This window comes from Hyperolius riggenbachi, chromosome 5 (genome assembly GCF_040937935.1).
Source record: "Hyperolius riggenbachi isolate aHypRig1 chromosome 5, aHypRig1.pri, whole genome shotgun sequence".
Taxonomy (NCBI): Eukaryota; Metazoa; Chordata; class Amphibia; order Anura; family Hyperoliidae; genus Hyperolius; species Hyperolius riggenbachi.
Genome location: NC_090650.1, coordinates 218,261,948 through 218,282,743, shown reverse-complemented (window position 1 = coordinate 218,282,743; position 20,796 = coordinate 218,261,948). Strand labels below are relative to the sequence as shown.

At 45.2% G+C, this 20,796-nt stretch overlaps 1 protein-coding gene across 2 annotated transcripts in view; it reads left to right on the top strand.

Annotated features, from left to right (window-relative positions):
* TMEM245 (transmembrane protein 245) overlaps positions 1–20,796 on the top strand; it is a 93,542-nt gene that overhangs the window by 1,922 nt on the left and 70,824 nt on the right. For both annotated transcript variants that reach the window (XM_068236667.1, XM_068236668.1), the window contains exons 2-4: positions 12,364–12,481; positions 13,163–13,264; positions 17,550–17,660. In XM_068236667.1, the coding sequence (XP_068092768.1) occupies positions 12,364–12,481; positions 13,163–13,264; positions 17,550–17,660 (331 nt within the window). The remainder of the gene's footprint in view (positions 1–12,363; positions 12,482–13,162; positions 13,265–17,549; positions 17,661–20,796) is intronic.

Here is a 20,796-nt window from a genome sequence, read left to right as displayed (position 1 = left end):
GTGGCTTGTCAACAAACCCTGTCACCAGGGCTGTGAAGTAGGTTGTAAAAAAAAAAATTAAAAAATGCACCGACTGACTCCTAATAAATTTAATCTGTAATTAAAAGAAAAAAAAAATATTCTATTTCTCAAAAGTCAGCATAAATAACTTGTATATACAGTATAGGCAGTGCTTAGTCCACCAAAATGAAATAAGTTAAAAAAAAAAAAGTTGAGCTGCTGCAATAAAGTAGTCAGAATATATTTTTAAAATCTGATATACATATCTGATTGAGACTGTGTAACTGATGTTTACTCAGGAATATTTTATATATAGTAAGTAGCATCTCTGCTATATGGCTAAGTTCAAAGTGGTCAGTTGCATAGTGCACACATTTTAAAGGGGCACTACAGCAAAAAACTAAAATTTAAAATATGTGCAAACATATACAAATAAAAAGTATGTTTCTTCCATAGTAAAATGAGCCATAAATTACCTTTCTCATGTTGCTGTCACTTACAGTAGGCAGTAGAAATCTGACAGAAGTGAAAGGTTTTGGACTAGTCCATCTCTTCATAGGGGATTCTCAGCAAGGCTTTTATTCTTTATAAAGATATTCCCCAAAAAGGATTAACAATGATGCTGGCCAGCTTCTCTGCTTGCGACACAGTTGTTTGGCAGTTGGACAGAGCAACTGCCATTCACTACGTGCTTTTGAAAATAAATATATCCCTGAGAATCCCCTATAAAGAGATGGACTAGTCCAAAGCCTGTCACTTCTGTCAGATTTCTATAACCTACTGTAAGTGACAGCATACATTCTCATACAACATTTGCTTAATTCTGCATCAACACAGCATTATTTGCATCCCATTGACCACCCCTACTAATGACTATAACTTAAGTTATATAGTAGTAATAGTTATACAGTAGTACTATACATATGCACACCCTGCAGAGCTGAAGAATCCCCTTGATTACCAGCACATCACTTTTACATGTACCCACAGTAAGATTGCCTAGGGCCCAATCAATGTTCTTTGTTCCCATCTGCACCCTCTACATGGACTCGTTTTGAACAGCTACTCTACAGCTATATCCTGAGTTTAAAGTGCATTTCTGGTATGTATAAAAAAAGAAAAGAAACACTGATGCTTTAAAGTTAGAATGCCTCTAAACCTTGGACATGACTCACATAGCTTTTTCACCTGTTTTCACCCTATCTACGGTATGTTATATTTTTAAGCTTCCAAAAAGCAAAATATAATTATAAGTTAAGAAGAGTAATATTGAAATAAAGTTAATCTGGAACAACTTACATTGATTGATAACTTTGCTTGTAAATGTGCTAAAAGGTTATTTTAATCAATAAATGTATCAAGGTGATAAATAAGTAATTTATGGGAAGTTTTGTGAATGGAGCCCGTTGTCTGTTTAACCTTTTCTGCACTGGGCAGCTCTGGCTGCTTTAAAGACCAGAGCTGCCCTTGCCCTTTTAAGTGCTGGTATTGGTTCACAGCAGTCACGGGGTCAGGAGCCAATGCTTTATTAGCATGACAGCAGATAAAGCAGGTACACGGACAGCCGCAGGGAATGGAGCAAGCGGTGCATGCAGTAGGGATAACCACTCCCAAACGGGCGTAGATTTCAATGACCAAGGTCCGGATGTGGTTGATAAATTCACTGGAATCCAGTATCATCTGGGTTTCAGTGCATAGTTCTGCCACCTTGCAGAAAATGGTCCTGGCCTTTTCTTTTATCAGATGGGGCATTTCGTATCTAATCAACACACCGATTCTGACTGACGTACTTTGATTTTTATGAAACTTGGTGTATCTAGCAGGGCTGTGGAGTCGGGCAATTTTGGGTGCCCGGAGTCGGAGTCGGGAAAAAATGCTCCGACTCCTAATGAATTAGTAACTGTAATTAAAATAGAAAATATGATAAAATGTTCTATTTCTCAGATAATAGTCATTAAAAATAATGTATATATACAGTAATAGCTGTGCTTAGTCCACAAAAATGAAATAAACCAGTCAAAATTAGTTACTTGTGCTGCTTCAATAAAGCAGTCCCCATATTTTTAAGGTCAGATATACATATCTGATTGTGACTGTATATATGATGTGTACACAGGAATCTCTTATATATGTTACGGCCAGAACCCGAAGTGTGGCCACTTCTAGTTCTGGCCGGCCACTTCGGGTTCTGGCCGGCCAATATGCGAAGTGGCCGCAGCGCTGCGGCCAATGTGAGAAATGGAATGTTTACGCCGTCTCGCTGCGGCCAAATTGATGACAAACTTGCTTAATTTAATGAAATGTAGCCGGCGGCAATGTCATAGAATAGATGAAGCCGCCGGCTTTCGCGCACTGCCTCTCCCCGATCCCCCCTCCCTCCTCTCGCCGCCTCCCATTACAATACGTAGCAGCCGGGTGGGGACATGCAGCCGGAGAGTCGTTCGTCGCAGCAGGGGCAGCAGAGCGGGGGAGGCTGCAGACATCGCTTCTGCCAGCACCCGCTCTGCATTCCCCTGCCGCGACGAACGACTCTCCGGCTGCATGTCCCCGCCCGGCTGCTATGTATTGTAATGGGAGGCGGGGAGAGGAGGGAGGGGGGATCGGGGAGAGGCAGTGCGCGAAAGCCGGCGGCTTCATCTATGACATTGCCGCCGGCTACATTTCATTAAAATTAAGCAAGTTTGTCATCAATTTGGCCGCGGCGAGACGGCGTCAACAAAACATTTCTCACATTGGCCGCAGCGCTGCGGCCACTTCGCGCATTGGCCGGCCAGAACCCGAAGTGGCCGGCCAGAACTAGAAGTGGCCACACTTCGGGTTCTGGCCGTAACATATATACTAAATAACATCTATGCTGTAAGAATAAAGCCTGATGTGTAGCTGTGTCACTAATAGAGATGGTCAACGAGATGGAAATAATTCTGCATTGATGCTGATTTATGCAAATGTATGCACTCCCTTTGCTGATGAAATCAAATAATGTGATATGTTATTAAAATTTGGTTTGGTGACTACAAATTAAAGGGTAACTGAAACGGATGAAAAGTAAAGTTTTATACATACCTGGGGCTTCCTCCAGCCCTCTTCATGCTAATCAGTCCCTCTCTGTCCTCCACCACCCGGATCTTCTGCTATGAGTCCTGGTAATTCAGCCAGTCAGCGCTGTCTGGCCGCATGCCGCTCCCACAGCCAGGAACATTCTGCACCTGCGCAATAGTGCTGCACAGGTGTAGTATGCTCCTGGCGGCGGAGTGTGTGCATGCGCACTACGCCTGACTGGCTCAAGTACCTGGACTCATAGCAGAAGATCCAGGTGGTGGAGGAGGACATCGAGGGACTGATTATCCTGAAGGCGGCTGGAGGAAGCCCCAGGTATGTATAAAACTTTAATTTCATCTGTCTCAGGTTTACTTTGTTACACAGGCCTCAATTCACGAAGCATTATCAAACGTTTATCAAACACTTTATCAAACGTTTGATAATTTACCTCATGGGTAAAATCTCATTTTAAATTCACTAAGGTGTTATATATTTATTGAATGTTTTACCAATAAAACGTTCAACAAATATATAACACCTTAGTGAATTCAAAATGAGATTTTACCCATGAGGTAAATTATCAAACGTTTGATAAAGTGTTTGATAAACGTTTGATAATGCTCCGTGAATTGAGGCCACAGTAGTACTATACTCTACATATGCACTCCCCACAGAGCTGCAGGGAATCCACTGAGAATGCTGTCCACATTAAACACAGAGGTGTTGTCTGTTTACAATCTCCTCATTCCCCTGCAGAGTACCTGCACATCATTCTTACATGTACCCACACTTACATTGCCTAAGGCCTGATAGATGTTCTTTGTTCCGGTTTGTACCTTTTACAAGTACTCTTACCAAGGACTAGTTTTAGTCTAAAGAGAATAAATATAGTAGTCTACATATCCTTCTCACTTCAGTTGTCTTGTAAAATTCCTAAGCGTTGGCAGTTAAGAGACAAATTTCATGTTACATACTTTTAATCAACAAAATTGTAATATGCAAATTAGAGGAGTCGGAGTCGGTGGAATCCTAAACTGAGGAGTCGGAGTCGGTGGATTTTTGGACCGACTCCACAGCCCTGGTATCTAGTGCCCTTGCATAGCTATGAATAAAAATGGGAAAAGAAAAATTCAGATTTTCCTTCAAAAGTTATTGAAGTATTAAGACTAAAAAAAAAAGGGTTTGACTTACCTGGGGCTTCTTGCAGCACCCTGGAGGTATCCTGTGCCCACAACGTTGGTCTGAGTCCCTCCGGCAAGCATCGGCAACCCCCGCTGGCCGGCCAAGTACCACCTTACTGTGCTCCCGATCGGACTGTATGCGGCTTGGTGCCGCGCTTGTGGAATAGCCGCTGACTTGCGGCAACCGGCCAGCTTTGCGGGAGGCGCTGCTGCTTTCTGGAGGGAGTCAGATCGACGTCGTGGGCACAGCATGACTCCAGGAGGCTGCAAGAAGCCCTAGGTAAGTTATACTAATTTTATTATCCTTAACCCTCCTGGCGGTTTGTAAAAATCCGCCAGGGGGCAGCAAATACGTTTTTTAAAAAAAAAAAATTTTTTTTCATGTAGCGAGACGAGGTCTCGCTACATGATAGCCGCTGCTCGGCGGCATCCCCCCAGCCCCTCCGATCGCCGCCGGCGATCGGAGTTTAAGAGATCCCGTTCAAAGAACGGGATCTCTTGGAGGGCTTCCCCCGTCGCCATGGCGACGGGGCGGGATGACGTCACCGACGTCGTGACGTCAAAGGGGACTCCGATCCACCCCACGGCGCTGCCTGGCACTGATTGGCCAGGCAGCGCACGGGGTCTGGGAGGGGGGGCAGCTGCGGCGACGCGTATAGCGGCGCATCGGCGGGTAGCGGCGGCGATCGGACACTGCACGCAGCTAGCAAAGTGCTAGCTGCGTGCAGAAAAAAAAAATTATGCAAATCGGCCCAGCGGGGCCTGAGCGGTGCCTCCCGGCGGCATAGCCCGTGCTCAGCACGGGCTTACTGCCAGGGAGGTTAAAGAGAGCCTGAGGCGGCATTTTCAAATCTTAATAGTACACAGGCATGTCCTGTGTACAATGACATGCTGCTGTGTTGTGCTGCAGCCAGGAAGTACTTTCTGGGTCACTGCTTAGCTTCCGATTGGAGGAAGCTGGCGGGAAGCGGCAAAGGAAGCCTGTTGATAGGTTGACAAGGCGCAGGTAAATAGCAGGGTAGCGACAAGCAGATTGTCGCTAGCTTGGCGGTATTTTGCTTGGGGGGACAGCGGAGCCAGGGGGGGCTGACGGCTGCAGCACAATGACACAGAGGCATGTCATTGTGCACAGGACATGCCTCTGTGTCCTATTAAGATTTGAAAATGCCGCCTCGGGTTCTCTTTAAAGTGTACCAGAGATGAAAAGCATCTGTGGTACATTGTTTACCTGGGGCTTCCTTAAAGGACCTCTGTCGTGAAAATCTTAAAATTTAAAGTATATGTAAACTCATACAATTAAGAAGTATGTTTTGTCCAGAGAAAAATTAGCCATAATTTACTTTTCTCGTAAGTTGCTTTCACTTACAGTAGGTAGTAGAAATCTGACAGAACTGACAGGTTTTGGACTAGCCCATCTCCCTCATCTGGGGGGTTCACAGGGATTTCTTTATTTTCAAAAGCACTTAGTGAATGGCAGTTGCTCTGTCCAATAATAAAGGCCATGCTGAGAATTGACTATGGAGAGATGGACTAGCCCAAAACCTTTTGGTAATGTCAGATTTCTACTACTTACTGTAATTGCCACCAACATAGGAAAGAAGTAATTTATGGCTCAATTTACTCAGGAAGAAATGTACTACTTATTTGTATGTGTATTAAATGTTAAGATTTTTGCGACAGTTCCTCTTTAAAGGGATTCAGAGCTGACAAAAGGAAAACGATTTATAGATACCTGGGGCTTCCTCCAGCACCATCAACTCAGATCGCTCACATGCCGCCATCCTCTGCTGCCCGCAGCTTCGGGACCCGGTTGCCAAAATTTATGTCAGTGGGCTCCAGTCTACGCAGGAGAAGTGTGCTGTTTGTGTATCTCTCCAGCAGCTGCTGGAGAGATACGTAGAGGGCGCACTTCTGCATAGACTGTCTCCGACTGCTGTAAGTGGCGGGACCAGGGTCCCGAAGTTGCTGGCAGCGGAGGACGGCGTTGTGGGAGTGATCCGAGCGGATGGGGCTGGAGGAAGCCCCAGGTATGTATAAATATTTTTCCTTTTCAGCTCTGTTATACTTTAAGCCCCGTTAGGGCTGCTCGTCGCTCAAGCACTGTACTGCTCGTGGGAAGTACTGCGCAAACGCAGATCGCTCCCAGGGACGGGAGCGCGCCTGACTGGGTCGTGCATGAACGATGAAGGGCGACACGGCCAGGCTTTCGAGGACAATTGCGGGTGACAGGAGTCACTCAAGGAGACGGCGAGGGATGAGCAGCACTAACGGGGCTTAAAGAAAACCTGAACTGAAAATTAAAAGTCAAAATAAACATACACAGGTCATACTTGCCTCCCGTGTAGTCTACTCCTCAATCTCTTTATCCTCTCCCACATCCTGTTTGTCCACTGTGATCAATGGAATTCTCCATCCTCCATTTTGAAAATGGCCATTACCCATAACAGCTTCCTGGTCAGCACACTGTTAAACTGTAACATCGCCCACTTGAGCCATAGGGAAACATGGACATTACCGGCCACATCAGTTGTCCACTCAGCTATAACTGAAAGCAACTGATATATAACTGACAGCAACTGATATATTTCATTTCTGACAAAATGTTGTCCGAACTGGAAAGGATCATTGTCACAAGAAAATGGTGAGCCTCTGAGAGGAACGGATGGCAAAGTAACCATTTAACGTTCATTTGAAGTTACCTCATGTGTTTATTTAAAATAATTTTACTCAGTACAGGTTCCCTTTAAGGAAGCACCAGGTAAGTATGGAACCTGAGACGGTTCTCATCTCAGGTTCACTTTAAGTCTCCTTTTAAGTACTAATTATTGTAATTTCCATTACAAATCACTGGTTACATAAATATTAAATCAGCAAGGACAGTCATACTATTACAGGAAAAAAAGTAAATACTTGTTCTACTTATATAACATATGTATTGTACTGTCCATGTTCTGATTTCAGTGAATTTTATATAATAAAGAGAGAACTGCTCCATGTATTTTCCATCTTTACTGCCTCTGACTGAAGCCAATCCTGATTTAATTTCCTCCCTTACTCTTTTTCTCCTGATGAAAATGGTATATGCTTTTCCAGCCCTCCTCCCCACTGAGCTCTGTACTAAAAACTGCATTGTCATATCTAGTTTGCTTTGTAAAGACGCGAACACAGCATAGATTGTATTTCTGCAGCTTCTGCAGGGGGTTGAGTTGCATTTCCCTCCTGTCACACTGAACTGTTCTAAGCCAAATCAGTGAGGAGCAGGAATGTGGGAGGGGAGTACCACTGAATACGTTTGAACAGGCTGCACATGTCAGCACACAAGTGATTTCCTAGACCCCCTCCCGCCCCACCTTTTCTCCCCACCAACGGCTTTCTGTTGGCGGGGTCTGATCGCTCCACCAATGTGTATGTTTTTTTGTCTATTTTACATACCCCCTCCCTCCCCCACCCAGTCAGCCAATCACTGTGATTGGCTGTCATTGGCTTCAGCCTATGACAGCGGATCACCCCTGAGCCTACCAGGGGGACAGCCGTGTCACACAACTGTCCCCAGTGCAGTGCTGCCTTAGATCGCAGAGCTGTATGGAGTAAAAAGACGGCGGTTCCGCCGTCTAACAGTTATTCGCTGTCATTCAAGTGGAGATGCACGTGCGATCCCCTGCAAACTCCGCCCCCAGGACTGCATGCCAATTCGTTAGGCGGTGCTGGGGCTGCCACCGCGTCCACGCCACTTGGCGTGGAGTGTTCGTATAGTGGTTAAAGAGACACTGAAGTGGAAAAAAAATTATGATGATTTGTATGTGTACAGCTAAGAAATAAAACATTAGGAGCAGAGGCATAAGTCTAATATTGTTTCCAGTACAGGAAGAGTTAAGAAACAGCAGTTGTTATTTATGCAAAAGAGCCATTGAGCTCCATGACTTTGTCGCAGAGAGCTCTGTCTTCTGAAGCTTATTATCTCAAGTGTCAGTCACTGTATTGTGTTTTTTTTTTCCTGCAGAGGACAGTTCAAAAGTTCATTGGCCTGCTTTGTAAAATCATTTTTAATGCTGAGTAGTGTGTAAACTGAAAATATTAGAGAATGATGCAATGTTATAAAAAAAAAACTATATAACTGAAAATAAGTGAGAATATTTTCTTTGCTACTAATGTAGTAATTATCCGTACTACATAACCAATTCATTATATCATAAATGTTCAGTGTCTCTTTAACTACTTAATGTCTGCCTCACGCCAATGGGCGTGAGTGGAGCAGCCAGCCCCAGGACCTGGCTGTTTTGCAGGAGATTGTGCCCGCATCTCCGCTTCAATCACAGCTCCCTCAGTCTCCCATGGGCGATCGCCACTAGGGACTTATACGGCGAAACTGCTGTCTATTTACACCGTACAGCGCTGCGATCTAAGGCAGCGCTGTACTGAGTTATCGGCTCTCATAGTCTGATGTCTATGAGAGTTGATCACTATGATTGGCTGGTGGGGGGAGAGGGATCGGGGAAATACAAAAACACCCCAGCAGAGATCAGAGCCCACCAACAGAAAGCTGTGTTGGTGGGCAGAAAAGGGAGGTGGAATCACTTGTGTGCTGAGTTGGACGGCCCTGCAGCGAGTTCTTAAAGCTGCAGTGGCCTAATTAGGAAAAAATAGCCTGGTCACTAGGGGGTTGTAAACCTACGGTCCTTAAGTGGTTAAAGGAAACCAGAGAGAATCAATATAAAAAGATTTATACATACCTGTGGCTTCCTCCAGCCCCATCCGCACAGATCGCTCCCACGCCGTCATCCTCAGTCTTCTCCGTCTTCTGTATCGGGTCCCGTAACTTTGGCCAGTCTGCGCAAGCGCAGTTCCCTCTCTGTCTTTCTCCGGCAGAGAATAGTGCGCCTGCGCAGTACTATTCTCCGCCTGCGCAGTACTATTCTCTGCCAGAGAGCGCACTGTGCTTGCTCAGACTGGCCGAAGTTATGGGACCCGGTACAGAAGACTGAGGATGGCGGTGTGGGAGCAATCCGTGCGGATGGGGATGGAGGAAGCCCCAGGTATGTATAAATCTTTTAATGTTGATTTTCTCTAGTGCATTTTAGGCCAACTATAAAGAGATACTTTAGCCAACTTAAAAAAACGGGCTTCTACCAGCAGGCCGCCCTGTTCCCATGCCGGTCCTCAATGATTCTCCGGTCTGCCACGGTGCTGTTTCGGTTTTGCTGACTGAAAGTCGCTGTCCACTGCGCCTGCGAGGCTCTCTGGCCACGTGCATCCTTGTTCGGGTTCCCGTCTGCAATACCCGGGATAACCGAAACTGCACCGCGGCGGGAGAATCGTTGAGGACCGGCGTGGGCACAGGACGGTTGCAGGGGCTGGTAGAAGCCCCAGGTAAGTGAATTGTTTTTTTTCGTTGGCTTAAAGAGACTCTAACAAAATTTTCAGCCTTAGTTCTTCTATCCTATACGTTCCTTTGCCTATTCTAATGTGCTCTGGCTTACTGCTGCCTTTCCTACTTGCACAGTGGCTGTGTTATCTCTGTTATATGATCTAATCTTCTCTCTTCTGTTGGCTCTGTTGGGTCAGGCTGGAATGTGTGGAATGTGCAGGGCTGCTTGTGATTGGATAGAAGCGATACACACCCCCTCCAGGCCCCCTGCAGGCTCTGTATGACTCACACACTCTGCTTATGTGAGCCTATCACAAGCTGGTTAGTTTGTTTGTAAACACTGCCTAAAACTGGCAATTAAAAGCCAGGATTGCAGCACAGAGTGGCAGAAACAGCACAGAGGGGCCCAGGAGAACATAATGAATAAAATGGTATGCTTTTTGCTGTAAACATTTTAGAGTACAGATTCTCTTTAAGTATCACTTTTAGTTACTTGAGAATGTATCTAACTTCCAAATTGCATGCAATGTTTCTGTCAAAACTATGATTTTCCTGCATTTCCATTAACTTGCATTAAACGCTGTTTGAAAATGAATACTGCTGCACAATTTAAAAACACAGAAAAATTGCACAACGCATGAAACAAAAAGAAACGCAAGTCAAAAGTGAGGCAGTTAGATGTACAACAAGCTTAAATACATACACAATGTTATTTGTTTTCTATAGCACCAACATCTTTCATGGCGCTGTACAGAGTTTATGTATATGTACAGTGCATAACATCTGCCTAACCCCTCCCCAACATGTATGGCCATCCTCCGTCTCCCAACTACCTCTAATAAGGCGTGTTAGCACAATTCCCTTGCATAAATTGCTGCCACGTTTACACGCCCATAACAATTTTGTCCTTATATGATCCCTACTCCCCACTGGCCAAACCCTCACCCCACAATGCAGAGTACCACAGGAAGTAGCTTGTCTTGGGTCCAGCTCCAGGATAGTCCTTCTCTTTTGCATCTGCCTGCTGTGAGTCTTGTCCATCCTGGTCTTGAGTAGTCATGTGAACTGCTGAAGGACCAGGACTTGCAGTAAAGGAGAACTGATTGGACCTAGTGCTAAAGTAGGAGAGATACTTTGCATCACTCTTTAGTCCCTGCTGTCTACTACGAACAAACTAGCCACAAATCTGGGGTATCGTTTTTTTCAGAAGAAGTGATCAAGTAATTTTTGTGATGGATTTCTTCAATGCTCCATGCCAATTATGAGAAACAACTGAAAATTGATGTATCTGAGGGGGGAAAAAAACCCACCTTCTTTTGTCATACATTTAATCGAATTTCATAAAAATGACCAAAATTAAAACATGGATTGATACCTTAGTCTATTTTACTGACTTGCATACTTTTTTCAAGATTTTTACTGCTCGTTTGCGCAGTTTTATATGCACACATTTTCCTGGCATCCCACTGTGGGAAGTGTTTCACCACAATATAAGCCATACAGAGCCCCCTGATGATCAGTTTGAGAAAAGGAATAGATTTCTCATGTAAAAGGGGGTATCAGCTACTTATTGGGATAAAGTTCAATTCTTCGTCACGGTTTTTCTTTAAGGTTGTGAATGTTTGATTGTGTTAGGCATTTGACAAGGGGTGTTGGCCTGAAACGTTATGCCTTTCTATCATACATTCTATTTAATTTCACCAAAAATCTATGCAATCAAAATATTGTGTTTCCATTGATGGATATCTTAGAGGTCTAGTTTGTGGAATGGTGTTTTTTTGTTTGGTTTTCTTTTTACAGGGTTTTTTTACCTTAGTAGCATGCCAGTTCTTCCCCAAAAGTTCTATACAATGCTAAATAGAAATACCTATATTTTTTGCATCATGAGATAAAGGCTGTGGAGTCGGAGTTCAGGAGTCGGAGCAATTTTGGGAACCTGTAGTCGGAGTCGGTGGTTTCATAAACTGAGGAGTTGGAGTTGGATGATTTTTGTACCGACACCACAGCCGTACATGAGATGCATCTGATCATAAGACACACTTAAGTTAAGAGGGGGGAAAAACCAGAAAAAATATTTTAAACTAGGTTTGTCTTTAAAGTGCAGGGACATATTCTGAATCGTTTTGGGTCAGTGTCACGTGTCCTTTCAGGTCTCCTACACCCCATTGCCAGAATCTGGCTTCCCCCACCCCTCTCAGCTGTCAGGTCTCTCTAGGTTCCCCTCCGCTAAAGCTAGCGTCAAGGTACCCCCTCTTCCCCAAGCTGTATTTCACCCCACCGTGGCCCTGCAGGGTATGGCAGCAGTGGAGTCCAGTAAAATGCTATGGCCAACTATCAGAACACCACAGGCATCCATTGGATAAGAAGGTTTTATGCAGATTCCTACTGGGTTCTGCTGCCACCATACTCCCTACCCAGCAGCGAGTATGTAACTAACCAGGGAGACTGGGCTTTGCAAGTGACCTTATCACCACCCCAATGGTGCAGGGTCATATGAAGCCTCAGTTATGCACTGCGATGCGTTGTGCGCACTGTATCGCACCCAAGTGTAAAACCGGCCTTAAGCATACTTTCCCTTAAAAACACAGGGAAATTCCCATTCCTCTATCTGGAAGGTATGTTAAACATTAATTGTATGCAGTATACAGAAGGTTCTTGCTCTTTAGTTGTGTTTTTTTTACTGAGCAACAAAAGAGGAACAGTCTAGCAGAAGTTTTTTGTTTTACTCTACGGGAAAAATATTTTTTCTTCATCCACACGTTGACTTTCTTTTTCTAGATCTGGACACTGGTCATTGGGTACGCCCTTGCAGTTTCATTCAAGTGGAATTCAGAGACCCAACGATACCTGTCAGCTATTTCAGTACCTGTGTGGCTCATACTACTATTTCATTTAGGTATGTACATTTTCTAGTATTGATCAAGCAGATGCAATTTTCAGTGGCCAATCAGTTTGTTCTAGGTTGGCAGAAAAATGTAAATAAACAGTCAGAAGCTGTTGTGTGTTACTAGTGGAAGCCAAATCTGTGCAATTCTGGTTTTAGTAATTGGGTAAGTATTTTGGTGACTTCTGGATACTTGTTTTCTAGATTAACCTAACAAAGCTAGCACACCATCAGAAAGGGGCACAGGGGGGAAATTAGGAAAGGACGCTTGGGGGACAGTAGAGGAACATTGAAAGCACAGTGACACAGTAGGTGACCGTAGGGGCTCAGAGAGAGACAGTAGAGGCGCAGAGGGACACACTGGTGTAACAAAAGTGCACAGTGGGACACTGGGTGCACTAATGGGACAGTGGGATACTGGAGACGGGAGCACTCTGTTCCAACTTGCATCAATTTTTAACTAAAGAACGAACCTACAATCCTTACCTTATTATTTAACTGGAGACTAAACGTAAATTCACAGAACGCTCGTTCATTTAACAGTGTGTTAGTTATAATGGTTAGTTATAATCATCTTCATGGAGAGCTCTGTAAAAGTCATTGCGGATTATAAGGTAATGTAAGTACTGAAAATAGATGAGACATTATAAAGGTAACCAAACTGTGTTGATCATTCTCAATATGATTTTGCAGCATCGGTTGCTGGTTCTTGGAGAATTCCAGTTTTTTTGGTAATCGTACTGTTGATGACTGTAGGAGCAGTTCATGAAAAGCAGGCTGCACATGGGTCTTCAGGTAAGACTTCTTGCAATATGGAGGGTCTTATCTGTACTTAAAGTTGCTATGATTAATTTTTGTACAAGCTGAAATCCTTTATTGTGCTTCCCCATCCCATAGACATTTCAGCAATAGTAGTACAGATAGTTTAGGGTAAGTGCCAATACCTTGTCTTTAATTCTGAGCCTGCAGTCACGTGATGACCGATAAGCATATCAACATGCTCCTCTGGATTAAAGGTGTTGTGAGACGAAGTGTGGCCCAAACTTACAACTTCCCCCTTTTTCTTGCAAATTCCTTGGAGTAGAGCTGGGCCCTGACTGACAAGTTATAGAGGTTGCTGGAACTTGACTGACAGTGAATGCTCAAAAGCATCATACAGCTGTTGTCCTGGGACCTGTATGAGAAACTCGGTATCCGCTACAGATCCACTGCAAAAGGTGCATACACACATGCATTTTTTGTTGGCCAATGATTGGCAAATTTTACCACTTTCCATGTAGCATGAGAGTTTACCTATGCAATGGCCTTGATTCATAAAGCATTACCACATGTGATAATGCAGAAAAAGCTGACTTTACCGAAAACTTAGGAAAATGCCAATTCATAAAGGCTGTTACCGCATGTGACGCTGAAATTACCTAGAAGTGAGGTAAATGACTATCTTGAGCTGTAAACATCCCAACATGGCAGTAAATGTCAATTTGAAAAAACTAGAACATGCGGTAAAGCCCGGAAACATTACCAGCAGCTCTTGTCTGTCGGAAACAGTGCAGAGACTGTGACTCACAGAAGCAGAGAGGGATTAGCTATGACTGGCAGGAGCAGAGAGCCAATAGCAACAGCCTCTGTCTTCTGAAAGTCCCTGTGATAGGATCCAAAGCCTTCTCGGGAGAAACAAGCTTCTCTAACCTCCAGGCAGCGGAGGAGAGAGATCCTGGACAAAAGAGGTTTCCCCTGCGGCCCTTCATCCGTTTAACCCTTTAGATTCCTTTTGGAAGATGCAGAGTAGCTAGTGGGGAAATCACCTAAGCATGGCACATGTAATGTCTCCTGGAAGGTCATCTAAGCTGTGGCAATTAAATAGAATGTTAAGGAAGACTAATAGACAGATTTAGACGGAGAAGAGGCAGTATAACAAACATGTACATTCCAAAGGGAAGTCTCGGATGCCTTTTTACTTATGTAAAGCAATCAATACACGGAACGGCAGACAAATCCACACTGCTCTGCTATTAATGTACAGGTCTATGTCAATAATTCAGTAAATTATCGAACTTCTACCGCACCTGTTTCTATGAATTAGCAGACAGAAGTCTAAAATGTAGAATATGGTATTTTAAAGAAAACCTGTAATTAAAAAAAAATTCCCTTTGGGGGATACTTACCTTGGGAGGGGAAACCTCTGGATTCTAATGAGGTTTCCCCCGTCCTCCGGTGTCCTGACAATCCAGCGCAACCCCTGCCCCCCCCCCCCCCCCACAAATAGCGGCAAGGTAAATATTTGCCTACCACGATCCTGCTCAGGCGCACTAGTGGCTCTTTATTTGGGTTAAGGCAGAAATAGCCAAACCCGATTGGATCTGTTCTACTGCGCAGGCGCGAGTTCTGTTGCGAGTGCGCAGTAGAGCGGATCCGATCAGGTTCAGCTATTTCCGCCTTAACCCGAATGAAGAGCCGCTAGTGCGCTTTTGCAGGATCGCGGTAGGTAAATATTGCTCGCGCCTGGCCGCTTGCGCACCCTTGTCAAGGGACTTTCCGGGGAGCCAGCGCTGGATTCCCCCAAGCTACAGAGGATGGGAAAGGCTCATAGCTGAGGCTTCCCCTTCCCGAGGTAAGTATCTACCAGAGGGTTTTTTTTGTTTTGTTTTGTTACAGGGTCTCTTTAACCTCCCTGGCAGTGCATTTCTGTCTGGATTCATGGGTCTAAAAGCGGTACAAGAGTTTTAGGCCTCCAATTCTTAAGTCATAACTCACTAAAATATATCGGAATAAAAGCCTGGTAGACATTCTGCATATAAATAAAAGACTGTAACACAAAATTGTTGAATTAATTAAATAAGGCAGGCAGAGAGTAGTCAAAATCCAGGCAGAGGTCAGTGCAGGCGGCAGGCAGAGAGTAGTCAAACTCCAGGCAAAAATCAGTAACAGTAAGGCAGAAGCACTTAGCTCAGAGGCAGTTGGGAACCAAATGGCTATATTGTTAACATCCTGTGTTTTCAAACGAGCTTATCTGCAACCTCTGCCATGACAGGTGACACCTGTAGAGATCAAATTACAACTTGTGATTAGAGACAAATGAGGAGGAATTAGACAGGCTAAACTATCTATCTTAGACAGGCTAAACTATCTATAAACTTTGAAGTTTTCCACATTTTGTCACATTACTGCCACAAGCAAGAATCATTTTTAATGGAATTTCATATGAAAGACCAATACAAAGTGGTGTACACGTGAGAAGTGGAACGAAAATCATACATGATTCCAAACATTTTTTACAAATCAATAACTGCAAAGTGAGGTGTGCGTAATTATTCAGCCCCCTGAGTCATTACTTTGTAGAACCACCTTTTGCTGCAATTACAGCTGCTAGTCTTTTAGGGTATGTTTCTACCAGCTTTGCACATCTAGAGACTGAAATCCTTGCCCATTCTTCTTTGCAAAACAGCTCCAGCTCAGTCAAATTAGATGGACAGCATTTGTGAACAGCAGTTTTCAGATCTTGCCACAGATTCTCAATTGGATTTAGATCTGGACTTTGACTGGGCCATTCTAACACACGGATATGTTTTGTTTTAAACCATTCCATTGTTGCCCTGGCTTTATGTTTAGGGTCATTGTCCTGCTGGAAGGTGAACCTCTGCCCCAGTCTCAAGTCTTTTGCAGACTACTGTGCCTGTGCAGTCCGCTCTGGCCCACGTGGCGGTGATTGACAGCACCGCTCGCGCAGACGTAGTACAGTCATTGCCGGGGACCGGGACAGAGCTGCGGCGACCGGCTGCGGGGAGAGCTGCAGCGAGGGACATGCTGGGAGCTTGGGGCTGGAGGAAGCCCCCCCGTAAGTAGCACTTTTTTTATTCATTTTTCCCTGATGACTCCTTTAACCACTTGCCGACCAGTGGATTTTACACTGATCGGTGCTGCGTGGGCTCTACAGCCCGCAGCACCGATCAGGAGTCCAGCAGGGCGATCAGACTACCCCCCTTTTTTCCCCACTAGGGGGATGTCCTGCTGGGGGGGTCTGATCGCCGCCGGCCATCTGCGTTTTGCGGGGGGGGGCTTTTCAAAGCCCCCCTCCGCAGCCATTTCTGCCCTCCCGCTCCTTACCTCCCTCCCTCCCTCTCTCCGTAATGCGCAGGACGGAGTTCCGTCCTGCGCATTGTAGGATAGGCTTCAGCCTATCATATGCCGGCGATCCCCGGCCAATCAGAGGCCGGGGATCGCCGATCTGCCTGACGGCGCTGCTGCGCAGCAGCGCCGTATGATGTAAACAGCGGGGATTTCTTCCCCGCCTGTTTACATTTTGCCGGAGAGCTGCGATCGGCGGCTCTCCGGCTGTTCACGGAGACACCCTCCGTGAACTGACATGGAAAGGCCGCTCGATCGAGCGGCCGTTTCCATGGTAACCCGCAGACGACCAGTTTACGCCAATCGGCGTTAGCTGGTCGTCAAGAGGTTAAAGTGAACCTGAAAATTTATTTAAAATAAACACGTTCCTGCAAATGAATATTACATACTTATCTCGTCTTTAGTTCCTTTCAGAAGCTCACCTTTTTCTTCTAACGATTACTTCCAGTTCTGACAAGATTTTGTCAGAACTGAAATATATCAGCTGCTGTCAGTTATTACTGAAAAGACAACTGATGTACAAGGTAATGTCCATGTTTCCCTACGGCTCAAGTGGGAGATATTACAGTTGAACAGTACTGTTGCTGATAAGAGCTAATTAGACACTTTGATCTAATTTTTGAAACAGAACACAGAGAAGGGAATTCTTCAGCACCTTTCTGTGTTGTGATGCCTTTAATTGTGTGCTGTGCTACAGTAAGGGTCTGCTTTAATACAATTTGCATGCAAACTGAAGTTAGAATCTCTCTGGTCCAGACATGAGTTTCAAGCTGTTTAGTGTTAAAGAACCCATACGGCATTTGTCTCATCCATAAGATGGTGACATACACTTGTGAGTTCTTCGCGCAGAAAAATACTATTACTGCAAACTCTGATTTTGTACATGTTCAATCAAGTTTATTTATCGACAAATTAGAGTTCATGTTTCATTTGATTGTATTTGTTTTCTCTTTAGCTGCAGTTCTGCCTGGGCAGGTGTTAAACATTGCAGCCTCAACTATTGCCATGGCAATATCAATTACTGGGCTTGAGGAACAAGAAGAAGAGGACCTAGCACAAAGTTCAGGTATTAAGCATTTGATATTTTTGCAGTTTACATTTAGTAAAATACAGCTCCATTAGGAAGTGAAACAACTTTTACAGTGGAAATATGATGCAGTCCGCAATCGCTAGAGGTGAGCCAGAAGGTGCCAATATTGCAAGCTGAAGCTTCCAGCAAAATTGATTACCTGCCTCCTATGATCTTTTTACACCTTTAAAATGTAATTACTTATAAAAGTGTTTACTACATTAGGTGCTCCCTATGAGCTTCCCAGTTGCCTGCCCTATATTGCCTATAATTTGAGGTGCCACAGTAGTAAGTTGCATCCTTGGTTACCGCCTGAGCAGCTTACTCAGTGATTGCAGCTCCCCATATCATGTTGGCTAGAGAGGTTTGTAGCTCCACCCAGCCAGAAGAACTTAACAAACATTTTATGTACATTTTACAAGTTTAACCAGGTTAAACGTCCAGATCAGTGCAGCTCCGTGTTTCTGTATGTACCTCGTACATCCAGAGCTTAAAGGACCACTGTCAAGAAAATCTTAACATTTAAAATATATTTAAACATATACCGAGAAGTACATTTCTTCCAGAGTAAAATGAGCCATAAATTACTTTTCTCCTATGCTGCTGTCACTTACAGTAGGTAGTAGAAATCTGACAGAACACACAGGTTTTAGACTAGCCCATCTTCTTATGGGGGATTCTCAGGGTTTTCTTTATTATCAAAAGCACTTAGTAAATAGCAGTTGCTCCATCCAACTTCCTAAAAAGTGTGCTGTGAGCAGGGAGGCTGGCCAGCGTATATAGTGTATAAAGCTTTTTCCGGGAGTGTCTTTATTAAGGACAAGGTGACCGAAGCCCATTTAACCTCCTTGGCGGTTCAATTTTTCCGCCAAGGAGGCTGCATTGCACTTTTTTAAAAAAAAAATTTGTTTCATGTAGCTACCTGAGTGGTAGCTACATAAAACACCACTAGAGGGCCGCCGGCAACAAAAGTTTGGCTTCTCCTGTCGCCATGGCTACGATCGGAAGACATCATGGACGTCAGCCGACGTCCTGACATCAGACCCATCCGATCCAGCCCTTTGCGCTGCCCGGGACTGATTGGTCCAGGCTGCGCAGGGCTCTGGCGGGGGGGGGCCCTCTTCCGCCGCTGCGTGCAGACGATCGCCGCAGAGCGGCGGCGATCGAGCTGGACGCGCAGCTAGCAAAGTGCTGGCTGCGCGTACAGCAATTTACAGCACAGGAATCGCCCCACCAGGGGCTGAAATATCCTCCGCGGCGGCTTACCCTGAGCTCAGCTCGGGGTTACCGCTAAGGAGGTTAAAAACGGGCTCTAGGTCTGTCACCACTGCATGTCAGCGTGTATGCGCCCGCCGTGTGCGCACACGCCTGCCCACCCCTTGGCCCCATCCTCCCCTGCAAGCTGCGCGTCACTCTCCCTCAGTGTCTCTTCGTCCCTGCACATGCACAGAAAGAAAAATCACACACGCAGGGACATGGGACGCAGAGACACTTAGGTTTTATTAGGTAGGATAAAGGTCATGTTGAGAATCCCCTATGAAGAGATGGGCTTGCCCAAAACCTGTCGGTAATGTCAGATTTCTACTACCTACTGTAAGTTACAGCAACATAGGAGTAAGGTCATTTATGGCTCATTTTACTCTGGAAAAAATACACTTCTTATTTGTATGTGTTTACATATTGTATATTTTAATTTTTAAGATTTTCGCGACAGTGGTCCTTTAAGGCCGCTATGCACGCTCCCACTCGTGCATGTTCATGCTCATGCATGTTGCACAATCTGTTTTAACAGTGAATGATAGCTGCTATTGCAAATAGCACCAATCATTCAATAAAGTTAGGCAAAACATTTTTTAAAATGACAAACCTTATATAAAAAAAAGTGTTTTCCCCCCTTTCAGTTAAGTTTTAACCCCTACATAGTCTATTAACACCTCTTTAATCCCTGTAATACCGTCTATACTCGCAAGAAAGCCGAATTTTTCACCCCCAAAATGTGGCCAAAAGTTGGGGGGTCGACTTGCTTGCGAGTCATATGCCACAGTGCCAGTATAGGTAGGTGGGTGGGTAGGTAGGTAGTGCCCCTCCACGCTCCCCCCGCGGCCGCCGCTGCTATTACCTTAGGCGGCGCCGCTTCCTCTATCCCCGTCCTGCTCCGGTAAGTAATTCACAGCAGCGCGCCCCTCGGCGGCTGCTGTGATGACGGAGGAAACCATAGAGCGGTTCCCATAGTAACGGCATCGCCGCTACAGGAAGCCGCTCTCTATGGTTTCCTCCGTCATCACAGCAGCCGCCGAGGGGCGCACTGCTGTGAATTAGTTACCGGAGCAGGACGGGGATAGAGGAAGCGGCGCTGCCTAAGGTAATAGAGTGGGGAGGGGCACTAACTACCTACCCACCCACCTACCCATACTGGGACTATACTAGCCATACTGGGCACTATGCTAGCCATACTGGGGCACTATGCTAGCCATACTGGGGCACTATGCTAGCCATACTGGGGCACTATGCTAGCCATACTGGGGCACTATGCTAGCTATACTGGGGCACTATGCTAGCTATACTGGGGCACTATGCTAGCTATACTGGGGCACTATGCTAGCTATACTGGGGCACTATGCTAGCTATACTGGGGCACTATGCTAGCTATACTGGGGCACTATGCTAGCTATACTGGGGCACTATGCTAGCTATACTGGGGCACTATGCTAGCTATACTGGGGCACTATGCTAGCTATACTGGGGCACTATGCTAGCTATACTGGGCACTATGCTAGCTATACTGGGGCACTATGCTAGCCATACTGGGCACTATGCTAGCCATACTGGGCACTATGCTAGCCATACTGGGACACTATGCTAGCTATACTGGGCACTTTACTAGCTATACTGGGGGACTACCTACCCATACTGGGCACTTTACTAGCTATACTGGGCACTATACTAGCTATACTGGGACACACTGGGGGGGATCACGCAGCCAGCATTTCCTATCCCCGGCTTATATGGGGGTCAATCATTTTTCCTGGTTTTTCAGGTAAAAGTTGGGGGGTCGGCTTACATGTGGGTCGGCTTGCTTGCGAGTATATACGGTACTTGTTACTACACCTTTAATGATTGCCACCTGTAGCAA